The 12,830-nt window shown below is 39.0% G+C and overlaps 1 protein-coding gene across 4 annotated transcripts in view; it reads right to left on the bottom strand.

Annotated features, from left to right (window-relative positions):
- Nucleotides 1–637: 637 nt before the first annotated feature.
- The window catches only part of NT5C2 (5'-nucleotidase, cytosolic II), a 63,683-nt gene continuing 51,490 nt past the window's right edge, over nt 638–12,830 (bottom strand). For all 4 annotated transcript variants that reach the window (XM_075216224.1, XM_075216223.1, XM_075216225.1 and 1 more), the window contains 6 exons: nt 11,007–11,073; nt 9,735–9,905; nt 7,359–7,410; nt 6,696–6,756; nt 6,387–6,563; nt 638–4,586 (listed from right to left, as the gene is read on the bottom strand). In XM_075216224.1, coding sequence (XP_075072325.1) covers nt 4,356–4,586; nt 6,387–6,563; nt 6,696–6,756; nt 7,359–7,410; nt 9,735–9,905; nt 11,007–11,073 — 759 coding nt within the window. In that variant the 3' untranslated portion in view covers nt 638–4,355. The remainder of the gene's footprint in view (nt 4,587–6,386; nt 6,564–6,695; nt 6,757–7,358; nt 7,411–9,734; nt 9,906–11,006; nt 11,074–12,830) is intronic.

The raw sequence follows: 12,830 nt of genomic DNA, 5'->3' as shown, positions 1-12,830 counted from the left end.
GAACTGATTTCAAATAACGGAGAAAGTTACCTGCGAGTTCTAAATTTTCACTTTACTCAAGTTACTGTTTATGTATTTTTTGGGATGCGGGTGATGGGAAAGAAGGGGAGGGGAATATATTTCTGCATCTGAGCCCCCAATCCCTAGTTTTGCCACTGCCCAGTGCTTTATACATGAACCTATACATATTCATAGAGGATGGCTTAAAAAGTATCCTGAAGTCTGGCACGGTAGGATTAGGTACCCGAAAACGATGGGCAAATATGTGTAACAATAGTCTGCTATAGTGGATATTATAACTGTTGGAGCTCATTAGTTTGTTTAATAGATTTTTAAGGCTTTTTATTTGCACACAGAACTTCCAGGTAATGTTTTTAAATTTAGAAGCACGGTTTAGCGAACTAACGCAATAAAACATTTGTCATGTTTTAATTAACCAGTTACACACATTATTCGGTGTGTATGTATGTCCTATTTTTGATATTGTTCAAATAAAACAAAGTAAATAAGGCTGGTAAATAAAGATGTTCTAATTTATCCTTCCGATGTTAAACACCTCCCCTCTCTCTCCCCCAAAGAAACAACGAAAAACCAAAATAGTCATAAAAAAGGTAATGCAATTAAAAATATGGAAAGGTTAATTTTTTTAAACTTTATTGGTTATACAGTATAGCGTGATTTACAAAGTGGTGAAGAAAATTAACCAATTCCATAGTAGAATATCAAACTTAAAAGGAAAACAAAAATCACTACAAATTTATTTTTATTTAGATACTGGCATGCCTGTCCGTTAGAGAAACATTTCTGCAGCATTTTACATAGAAATGGATGGTTGATTTGGGTTCCCTAATTATAAAATACAAGTATGCATGTAACATAGCATATATGAGCTCTGTGACTTTGTTCAAATTACAGATACACAACATGTGCTTTATAGGCTAGTTCTTCATGAAAATTCCAGCCGGTATAGAAAGCAGAAGAGATCCCCAGGTGTAAATACACAGTATTCCACTTATGTAAAAGGAGAAATATAAAAGTGGACCCATTACCTACATAGAGTATTCACTACACTGCACATTGGTTCAGGCCAGATAATGAATACACTTAGCCTGAGTCACTAAGGAAAACAAAGCATAAAAAAGAAGTAACTTGGCACCTTGGCAAAACCATGTTGCATTGAAGGAGGAGGTAAATTTAAAATGTGGAGACATATTTATTAGTTGGGGTAGTGCATGTCCTAGATCAACTTTAAATTTCAGTGTAAAAATAAAGCAAATATCAAATATTTGTGAGCTGTATAAAAAAGCAGCCAGTATTTTCCTTACATGCAAAATTTACTATTTTGCACCCCTTGCATTGTTACATGGTTTACTCCTTTTTTTTTTTTTTTTTTTTTTACCATACTCTCCTTAATGTGCTGTGTGTAGGTGAGGAGTCCACATTAAACAAGCAAAAGAAAGCTGGAGAAATATATGACTAAAACTCATAACTAGGCTTGTAAATATAACCTTATATTAAACATTAAAGATAGAAATTCACCTCCAACGTTCTCCTGCTCCAACTAGAGCATCATTCCACTCGCTGGTGGGTGAATTAAAGAAACCCTTTATTTTGGAGGATGCCCATTTCACTGGAGTCAAAATTGTCATGAGGCCGGGAACGAGAATAAGTGGTCTATCCTCCTTTCATATGCCCACCAGGAAAATCATGGAGTAACTTATTATCTTTAAATGATGCCCATAAAAACGGCACAAGTGGGGTGTAACACCCCAAAATATTCATAGAGCATCTCTAAGGTTACACAACCATGCCCAAATATTACCCAGAATTCTGAAAATATCAAAGGGCCGTATATCACAGTATACATCAATGTATAAGGGTCAAAGCAATACAAACATTTGAATATACTTGTGTAAAATGTATCTTTCAAACAAACAAAATTATTATAAAATCATGATAAACGCATGCATGGTTAAATAATGTAAAGTCATGGAACAGAGACACCAGTAAAGTGTTATACAGTAAAGTGTAATGACTTTACACAGGGTACTCTGACTAAAAGAAGTATGGGCAACCTGTGGCAGAACTACTAATCCCAGCATGTCCTGACAGCTCCTAGCTGGCAAGGCAAACCGGGATTTTAGTTCCGCAACAGCTTGAGGGACACAGGTTGCCTACCCCTTAAATAACAATATGTAAAAAGGTTTCTATCACTAGTATAAAGGTTCTATCATATGCACCAAACATACCGCACATTCCAAACTAGAACCTAAATGGTCATTTAGGCAAGATGTAAGTCCCATTTAGAAGGGCGATATGTCGTAAGAACACCAAAAACTAAAAGTAAAAGTCACATTGTACATCTCACAACATATTTGGAGATTTAAGAGGGCTTTTCCTCCATCTACAAAAACAAAGTGGAAATAATACACTATATTGGTCTCTTTTTAATAAACAAAGTAATGCAGAAAACCTGGATAAACATGTTCATACCATCTGTAGGAAAACGTTCTGTAGATAAGTCAGATATAGGTGCAAAGTTTATCTTTGCAATTAGAAAACACACAAAAAAAAAGCACTAAAACCCAATAAAATGTAAGATGGGAAAATAAAATAGGCTATATGTACAGTAATACAAGCATAGCCTGGTCTGAAAGAACTACGCAAACGGCATGATGGGAAACCAAGTAGTGTTTCTTAACTGCAGGGAAACTTTAAAAGCATTACTTCACTTGGGGATATTTCTGAAAACCGGTGGGGGTGTGGGGGACATGGTACGGTCCATAGCAACCAATCAGATGTTTGCACAAGTAACAGTAAGACCTTCATTGGATGCTATGGTCACATTATTGTAGAGGATCAGGGTAGCCTCCTGATCCAGCAATAAACTTGTAAGTGGCCCTGAACAGATTAAGATATGGAGGAGGATGGAAGATGATACAGATACAAGTATACTACACCGATGGGGGAACACACATTATGCGGTGTGCTTATATCTCCTGTGTCATGGAGGGAATGAACACTCAGAAAATGTCTCCGAGCGCAATGAGATCTGTCACAAACACAAGTCTGCAGAACTGTGCTGTCTTCTGCTGTGCTGCTCCTGTAAAAACGGTTTCTCTCTAACAATATGTACTAGATTTCTTAATGCAGATGCAAAGCATATATTATAACAGTATTTTCCTTAACGTGAAACCTTACAGCAATTCCAGCGGAGAAGCGTAACAGAACACAATGTATTTGAATGCAGCTGTACAGGAGCCTAGCAGTGTTTTCATTGTACACACTACACATTTACATATTACTGTTTTTTTAGATTGTGTTTTTGCTTTTTTGTTTTACTTAAGGAAATAGCTGCTCTTTGTACATTCAAACTAAAATCACAGCGTCATTTTTGAAAAAAAAAAAACCCAAAAAAAACCGCACAAGCTTTGCTATACAAAACAGAATCCAGAGCGCAAGCTGTGTCAGGCAGACTGTCTTCTATAGTGCACAGGTTGTCTACACAGAGAGGAGACAGCCATTTTGTGGGCTGAACAGATATTCAGGAAAATATGCGTGTTCCATCTGAATTGCAGGAAACTCACTAGGACCCAGTGACAGCACTGAAGCACACGGTCCTCAGTCGCTGATTGCTGGGCCGTATTCCCATAACTATTGGTTCACTCACAAAATGGCGGCCTCAGCTGATGCAAGAGACAGTTTCTCCAGTAACTGAGCGGAAAATACAAGTGTTCCTTCTGAATAACAGGAAAGGACTGTCAACCACAATTTGGTCACTGCAAGAGTCAATTACTACGAGAAGTTGGCGGAATCCACACGGCCCCTTCCTCAAGCTGCGACTCTCTGTATGTGCAACGTATTGGAGCCAAGATCACTCGTTGTCCAAGAAGACAAAAAAGACGACAAAGCTGATATACTGTCGTCAGTACTAAATATTCAGGTAACTGTAGTGTCTATGACGAAAGCCGCTAATTCTGCACATACAGAACCTGTGTGCTCAGAGGGGTTGTGTCTTGTTATTAATGTGCTTTGCAGACAACACTTTTCAGGATGGAATTGGACGTAAAATCTACAATACAAATCAGTAAGTAGTAAATACTGTGCCTTGTCTCTCTCATTAGAGAGGTCCAGATAACTCTATGGCAGAGATGTACGACTTGGAGTAATTAAGTGCAAATGCCGGCTTGCATTCATAACTGTTGGACGGGATTAACAAAGAAAATACACAGGGAAAATATATTTTTTCTGCGTCTGTGGAAATTTGTCCCATAATAGGAAAAGTTTCCTTGTATAATATTACAGTGAACTGTTGCCATTTAATATCATCCTCAGGATAATACTTGTGTAGCATCCTATTCTTCTTCCTCCTCCTCATCGTCATCCTCATCATGGCAGTGTGTGATTTCCTGTGGTACCACGGGGAAGAGGTTGGGTGGTTTAATTTCACTGATGGACCGAGTCAGCTGATGACGTTTAGAATCGGAATCTTTGAAGTCCAAGGAACTGCGGTTCCGTGTGGCCATTGGCGACTCGGATTCATTAATATCCACGTGAATATGTTCCACTGTAGATTCATGGGGCATCTAGAGGCAAACAAAGTTTATACAATGTCAGCAATTTACTATATCATATGCCTGAGACATTTCTAGACATGTGGAAATTCCCTGTATGATAATATTTTCAAGCATTTCTGTTCTGAGGAGCCCAGAATACACGGTTTGCAATGTATGCTACGGTCATTGTCCTCCTCCTATCCACTTGTCCTCTCCTCCTATCCACTTATCCCCTCTAATCATCTTATTTCACAACCTATATTAACCGAATATATCTATTGCTAAAGTATGCACATACTTCACACTATAGCAATCAATATAGTTTTCTCACATTTAAATTCAGTTCTCATGCCCCAGTTCTCTCACCACATAAACACTGGCTCCATTAATCATACCAAGATCTCTTCTAACTCTTCCGTTCGTAACCCGACATCTTCAATTGGAACTGTACCTCTATTGCCACCTTTAATTCTCTCTTTACGCACAATGTTGTTGTAATGTTCTTTGTGAGATTGGGGTGCTTTGTTTTTTTTCGTTTTTTATGTATTTGTGAAAAAAGTTTAAATAAATACATTTAAAGAAGGTTGTAATGCTCCCGTTGTAACTATTATATGTGTTTACGCATTTGCTTTACCTTGCTTAGTGTTAATCCCACCGCTGTCACCAATAGTGTTATGTTACACAACGAGGATACAAGGAGCTAAACTCACACCGATTCTAAATTCAGTAGTGATGTGATGTATAACTGTAATATTGCTCATTACAGATTAAATAGAGTACAATAATACACACAAAAAGGTCATTTTCGAACCACAATCTATGCACAGCACATTTAGTTTTGGTCAAGTGCACCTATCTGTCCATCGACTTCATATATAGGAGCACACAATATAGGGGAACTGTAAAATGGGGATGTGCCTACTTCTGTGGATGCAGCCTAATCCCACTTAATTTCTCGTCTAAATTGTGCTCATTCCAGCTTCATTTATGCCTTAAATTATTCATGAGAGTAAGGAGGATCGGTACCATCTTTATTACCTGCTTATTTTAGGTGTTTTAATATTTTTATTACACAGGTACGCAAAGTGCCTTTTGCGGGAGGAAAAAGACTCTGCAACCAACTAACTAAACAGGGAACACCCTTGTATCTCATTTCAATATCTTGCCTGGGAAAGAAAAAAACTTGCTTTTTGCAATTAGATGCAATACGATGCATATGGGTACCCCCAGCCCATGCTTAGCTTGGTCTCCTCACACCAGGGGATTGCATAAATGCATTATCTACTTATAAGTGGAAACTATTTACAGTGGGATGATGAATACAATGTCTGTTTTCACAATCACTGATACTTTCATAAGTACTTTGGGAATTTAAATTAACAGAAAAAGAAAAAAAAAAGTGCATATAACCAGACCACCCTATATGCCGGCATCAGAGATCCACTGAACAAATAGACTTAAAACTTGTTTCAAAGTTTTCAGATCATGAAAAAATAACTTGCCAAGTTTGTACTTGTAACTATCCCTTCTTTATAGTGACTGTGCGGTACACGGCACTCACAGCTATTGAAGGTTCTAAAAGCCTCCCTGCATTTTCCTTTAATTGACTTAGAAACTGGAAGTCTGGTGCGTCTAGAGGAAAATGCACCCCTATGGTTACAACACAACCATATCTGAAATATTTCCTCATCAGATGTATTGTTAAAAAAGCCATATGGGTATCATGGGACCCCCTAACCACTGTGCCCATATACTTTCCATGTCTCAATGTAAATTTCCTAATATAATACGGAGTTACAAACAAGAGGTGCTGAATGGAGAGGAACTCACCAACACATGTGCGGCTCTGAAGAGGTAGCTGAATGGGTAATACAAGAGGTTGATGAATGAAGCCGCATAGAGGTCTGCGTAACGCATCACCTGACTCGCGAACAGAGTCTGACGAGAGCCACTACGGAAGAGACTTCCCATCATCCCATAGCACATGTCCATGTCATGGGTAACTTTCTGCAAGAAACACAGGTCATAGTTGGTACTGCTGTTAATGGTTTTAGGTTAGGACAACCATTTTCCATTATCACCAATATTAAAATACGGAACATGGCTTCTTTAAGATCAATTCAAAATCAGGTGTAATACCTTAATTCGTCTCTGGATGGAGCTGATGTCAGGCCTCTCATTGCTGCTACTGTCTAGATGCCTAAAAGATAAAGATTCAGTGTTTTAGATGAAACGTCACAACCAGAAGATTTAGTTAATGAAAAATAGAAGATGTTGTACATTATAAAATAGAGATGACCTGGAGTATTGATTTCCACTGGGAAATCTACTTATAAGGAACCCACTGCTGATTCACAATTGCCATATTAAACAGTAAGGCATATATTAACTATAGCAAACACATTTTATACAAAAGAACATCACAACTGGTGCCTGGGATATAGAATGCTAAAGGACAAAAAGGTGGACCCCCTGGTGAGTGCAACAGCCTGTACTATTTAGTTACTTTAACAGACGTTTTGCATTTTCTTTCATTAGTATAGGTGCAATAAGTGTTTATGAGATACTGCATACAACTGCATACATTAAATAAAATAAAAAAAAAATAACTTAGTTTTACCATGGTTTTAGGACTGATCAGGTATTCTATGGCTTGTATTGCCCTCAATTTCAATTTTCCTACAATCCACATTATGCATTCGGTTTTACGAATCATATACACTACATTGAGACTGCCATGTGACTCTAGAACTGAAACCAGGCTGAGGCCAGACCAAGTCTTACATATCACACACTACTTACTTATAGAGTTCCGACAGGAAGATATCCAAGCTCTGGAGCTCTTCAAAAAGTGCTAAATCAAATCAAATAACAGCAGCATATGAAGCAAGTGGTATTGGTAAAATCAAACAAACAACAAAACGTGGTGTCTATTAAATGCACACACTGTACAATAGAGAGAGAGACAGCGGAAAGTAAAAAAAAACAAAAACAACAAACAAGAAACAAAACACCAAAGCAAGAGATTGCTAGGACATGAAAAAGTAAAAGACACCAAAGACACCCAAACATGAGACACTATGAAGGGAGACAAACTGCCCGAAATATGACAAGCACTATCTGTACCCAGCTCATTATAGCTACCAAAGGGTCTTCTACCAAGAGGCTGGGCCCTCTGGTAGCTAATGAGAGTCTATATGAAGTGGCTCTGCCAATGTGCAAGCTTGACCTCAGCATGCTACTAATAATATGACAACTTAGTGATGGCATGATACTGTGTCAGGTGGCACCAGGGGCTAGGCCGATGCCAGGAAACAGCCAGAACAGGGAGGAAACAAAGCACAGTGAGGAGAAGAGCTGGGGGTGGATATGAGAACTACAAAGCGGTAAGATATACATAGAATATGTGCGTATTTAAATATATACTGGAAAAAGATATGTTTTACTTGAAGCAGCACTCAAGTAGGATAAAGAGGGGTAAAAATGAAATCTTACTTTTGCCATTCAGCAAAAAAGGTGGTGGACTCTTGATGAGGCACCTCATGCACATGTGATGCTGTAATCCTATGTAGGGTTAAAGTTCCTCTGGGTGACATGACAACATGTCCTGTACAATATAAAGATTGTAACCTTCACCCTGCCCTCCTCTAGAACAGCCCAGTAGGGATCATCTCCTGACTGTAACCAATATGCAGACATATTTAACCAAGTCACTAGACTGGCCTCTCTACACCAAGTGAAATGATCTAAATGAATGTAAAATCATGGTCACATCTAAGGTTTAGATGCTTCTGACAATACTACCATTGAATGGCTAACTCTCAGTAAGAGACACAAGCTTTCAGGAGAGGCGGAGTCATTGTTTAAAAATCACACGTAGGAAAACTCTGCAATTGGGTCAGGACCTTACCAGAGCTGTAGTAGTAAGATGCTCCTCTGCCTACTGGCCAAGACCAGGTGCAGCGATGCACTTGGTGCTTTGGCCAGAAGGTGGAGGCTGCAGAGAATTCCCTGAATTACGTGCCCCTGGAGTGGTGAACCAGGGTTGGCAGAGAATCACATTAATGATGTACCAAACACCCCCCAAAGACCCCGATGTTCCCACCCCCCTGAACGTTTGATTCCCTCCCTTTCGGGGTTTGCATGCTTCCAGACCCTGGATAAAGTATTGGCGGATCCCAGAGTAAAGCGACCTCCCCTAGCCTTGCTGTGAAGGCCCTAGACATCTAAGGGATCTTTGTGGAGTCTCAGCACAACAAGCGTGTCCAGTGCGGGCCGACTACACATGGGGAACGTTACTGCAGGCACAGAAGAATATACAAGTATATCCTGCTTGTGCTCTTCCCATATTTGTTCTTTTTTGGGATATATTCCTATATGCTGAGATAATTGTGATGACACTGTACAAGCCATGCACTGAATGAACTAGATATATAAAACTATTGCATTATTGTCCTAGTCACTTATATTAGTTTTATAAACCAACAGCTTACTAGAGAGACCAGTTCAGGACGTCTGAATACTTATTTGAGATACCTGACTTTTTGTTTGCCATTATCCATCTGATTATTCTAGGATATATTTTTGCTTATTAGGTTTGCTACAATTTGTGAGTACTTCATTTATTATTTTATGTTTTAATAGTATTAATAAATTGTGTATAGATACAATTACAGATATATTATCCTCTCTTATTTTTTTCTTTTAGAAGCTGACAGATTACTATTGTATATACACAGGTAATAAGCCCGCTACCTATCCATAAAAGCTTGTACCAATATACAGTCAGTCAAACAAGGGTCTTGTCAGATAATATTACTCCATAACGGAGTACTAAACACATCTATACTTCTCTCTATCTATATCTGAAGCTCTGCCTTAGCATACCTCCACAAATCATACAGTAACTAAAATACATATTGTATAAATCATATACACTACAGCTTCTGGTTTCTAGAACACACATTGGGTTAAATCAATGTTTGTTATCTCATTATCTGCTAAATAATACTGCAATATATTTCATCATCTGAATTACTTTGCACTACATAATAAATGCATTAGCTGTGTTGTACATTTGAGCTAAATAATAATTTAAAACAATTGCTAGATATGCAGCCTATTTTTTAATGTAGAATAACGTGTAGTTCTAACGTAACTATGGTTTGTGGTCCTTACAGCTTTTGTCGGTCCAGACGTGAAGCTCTTGTGCCAGTTCCGGAATGACCAGGAAGGTTCTCCATCCCTGACGTTTCTTGGACTTCAAAATATCTCCAAAGATGTGATCTCCGATGTACAGTATTTCTTTCCCCTTTGCCCCTAACAGGTCACATAATATGTCAGAGGAGCCTAAAGAGAGAAGACAGTAGAAGGATGATAGATTAAATGCAGGAAATCACTGGTGACAAATATGTAATAAAAGAATTACATGTTTATAGTGTAGCTCTTTCCCGGATTAGAGGGCTACAGACTACACCCAGGCAGAAGACTGGGCGGTACATTCAGTGTATATTCTCTGCCTATTGACCTCTGATAGATGCCTGGAGGAGTTTCAGTGTACACCAGTTATTAACCACTAGATTACGGTCACAGTTTATCCAGTCAGCTGCATTGACAACTAGTCAGCACACTCTGTAACCACCATTCCGGTGCAGACGAGTAAAATGTTGGACCAGAGCATTGGGGCATCCACTAATTTGACTGAGGGGTCTTTATTGCTAAAATCAATCAATCAATCATTATCCCTATTAATAAAAAATGTGCTGCGTATTAGAGGATCACTTGTTTTAATACACAATGTTTTGGGTTTCTTGCCTATTATGAACAATATTGTAATAAATCTAAAAACATTGGATCAGTCAGTTTATAATTTGACAGAACCTTTTCTGTAGAAGCAAATCTGTGGCATCTCCCCATATAGAGCAGTGAGCAGAGAAACATGTAGTTACTCAGAAGTTAACAGCACATTGAAGAGTGGAATATTCAAGATTATTTAGCAGTGACTTTCTGTAGATGTATATTAAAGACTGACAGGTTCTAAGCATCTGCTAGTAGTACGATGCCCAGGGACTTCCCATACAGCTGCACAAACTATGAAGGAGGAAGAGGAGCTTAACCTGAGATATCATCAAGGTGTGTTGTGGAGTTACTGTCACATAACGTTACTTAGACAGTGCTGGAGAACACACTGCTTGCTACGTGGAGGCTGTAAGTCAATCGTTACGATCTATATATTCATAATTGAAGTGTATCTATCACCTACTCCTAGTGGAGGATAGTGTTCTTAGGGATACAGCCTATTAATGTCCATAGGTAGTAACATCATTGTGACACTTTATGGCTTGTGAGATCACTAGTTCCTAGAGGACGACATAACAGATGCCTTCATTTCTGTAGGCAACCGCTTCACATCTAAGAGGAAATTCACTGTTAGCAATATACGGTCCATACCTCCCGAATAGACAATTCCATGCTGTAACGGTCCTGTGTAGGTTCCAATTTTCAGCCTGCCGGTGTTCTGTAATTGTATAACAGATAACAATATGAAAGTCATTCTTCTTCAACCACATACTGTATATGATCATTGTAGAGCTAAACAGACATTTTCACAAAGCACTTTAGGGACAGAGGCGGGTAAATAACAGAATATAATGACTGCAATAATTTCATGTGTGAAGAGAAAAACATGGCAATTCCCAATTTATTTTTGATGCAGTTGTAACATTAATAGCACAGTCTAACTGCAATATACAGTTACTAACACAACACCATTCTTAAGTAAATTCTCCCCCTTCTCTATCTTGGAATGTGGAGAAGTCTCATGTGATCATTCTGAGCCAATGTACTGAAAGCTGGCAGTTTCATAAGGTCACTAAATGTTTCCCAGGCATGGGACATTCACACCTCATTAATACCCATGAGAATTTATTCCAGCCCAAAAGAAGGCCGACTTCATACTGAATGTATAAAAAACTCTATACACTATTAAGCTGTGGTAAATGTAACATGTTGTATGTTCAGACACCTGAATAATGTGCACTTGTGTGAGGTACTTTTACTGGGAGGTGCGCAGTTTTAAATGTTTGTAAATGAACATTATAGAACTTTGCCACACACTGGCCAAACTATGAACAAAATGTGGTTGCATTACAAAGACAAAACACAGACATGATCTACAATTGCTGTACTAAAAAATAAGACTTTTTTTCTATATATAATTAATTTTGTATATATGTCTATATACATATACGAAAATATATATGTTACACACACACACACACACACACACACACAACGATCAGTCACAACATTAAAAACCACCTGCCTAATATTGTGTAGGTCCCTTTCGTGCCACCAAAACAGCTCTGACCCATTGAGGCATGGACTCCACAAGACCTCTGAAGATAGTCTGTGGTATCTGGCACAAAGACATTAGCAGCAGATCCTTTAAGTCCTGTAAATTGTGAGGTGGGGCCTCCATGGCTCAGACTTGTTTTTCCAGCTCATCCCACAGAAGCTCGATCAGATTAAGACAGATTTAGAAGCCAAGTCAACACCTTGAACATTTTTGTAGTGTGGCAGGGCACATTATCCTGTTGAAAGAGGCCACTACCATCAGGGAATACCATTGCCATGAAGGGGTGTACTACGTCTGTATGATGTTTAGGTAGGTGGTACATTTAAAAGTTACACCCACATGAATGGTACCAGGACCCAAGGTTTCCCAGCAGAACATTGCCCAGAGCATCACACTGCCACCGTCGGCTTGTCTTCTTCCCAAAGTGCACCCTGGCGTCATCCCATAGATTGTAAGCTTGTGAGCAGGGCCTTCTCACCTCTTTGTCTGTTTTACCCAGTTTATTAGTTTACTATGTTTGTCCCCAATTGTAAAGTGCTACGGAATATGTTGGAGCTATATAAATAAATGATGATGATGATCACTTCCCCTGGTAAACGACGCACACGCACCCAGCCGTCCACATGATGTAAAAGAAAACATGACCAATCAGAGCAGGCCGCCTTCTTCCATTGCTCCATGGTCCAGCTCTGGTGCTCACATGCCCATTGTAGGTGCTTTTGGCAATGGACAGGGGTCAGTATGGGCACTCTGACCGGTCTGTGTCTATGAAGCCCACACTGTGTGTTCTGACACCTTTCTATCCTAACCAGCATTAACTTTTTTAGCAACTTGGGTGACCATGACCCTGTTGCCAATTCATCGGTTATCCTTCCTTGGACCACGTTTGGTAGGTACTAACCACTGCATACCGGGAA

Source organism: Mixophyes fleayi, chromosome 6, assembly GCF_038048845.1.
Source record: "Mixophyes fleayi isolate aMixFle1 chromosome 6, aMixFle1.hap1, whole genome shotgun sequence".
Classification (NCBI taxonomy): domain Eukaryota; kingdom Metazoa; phylum Chordata; class Amphibia; order Anura; family Limnodynastidae; genus Mixophyes; species Mixophyes fleayi.
This window is presented reverse-complemented; position numbering and strand designations above follow the sequence as displayed.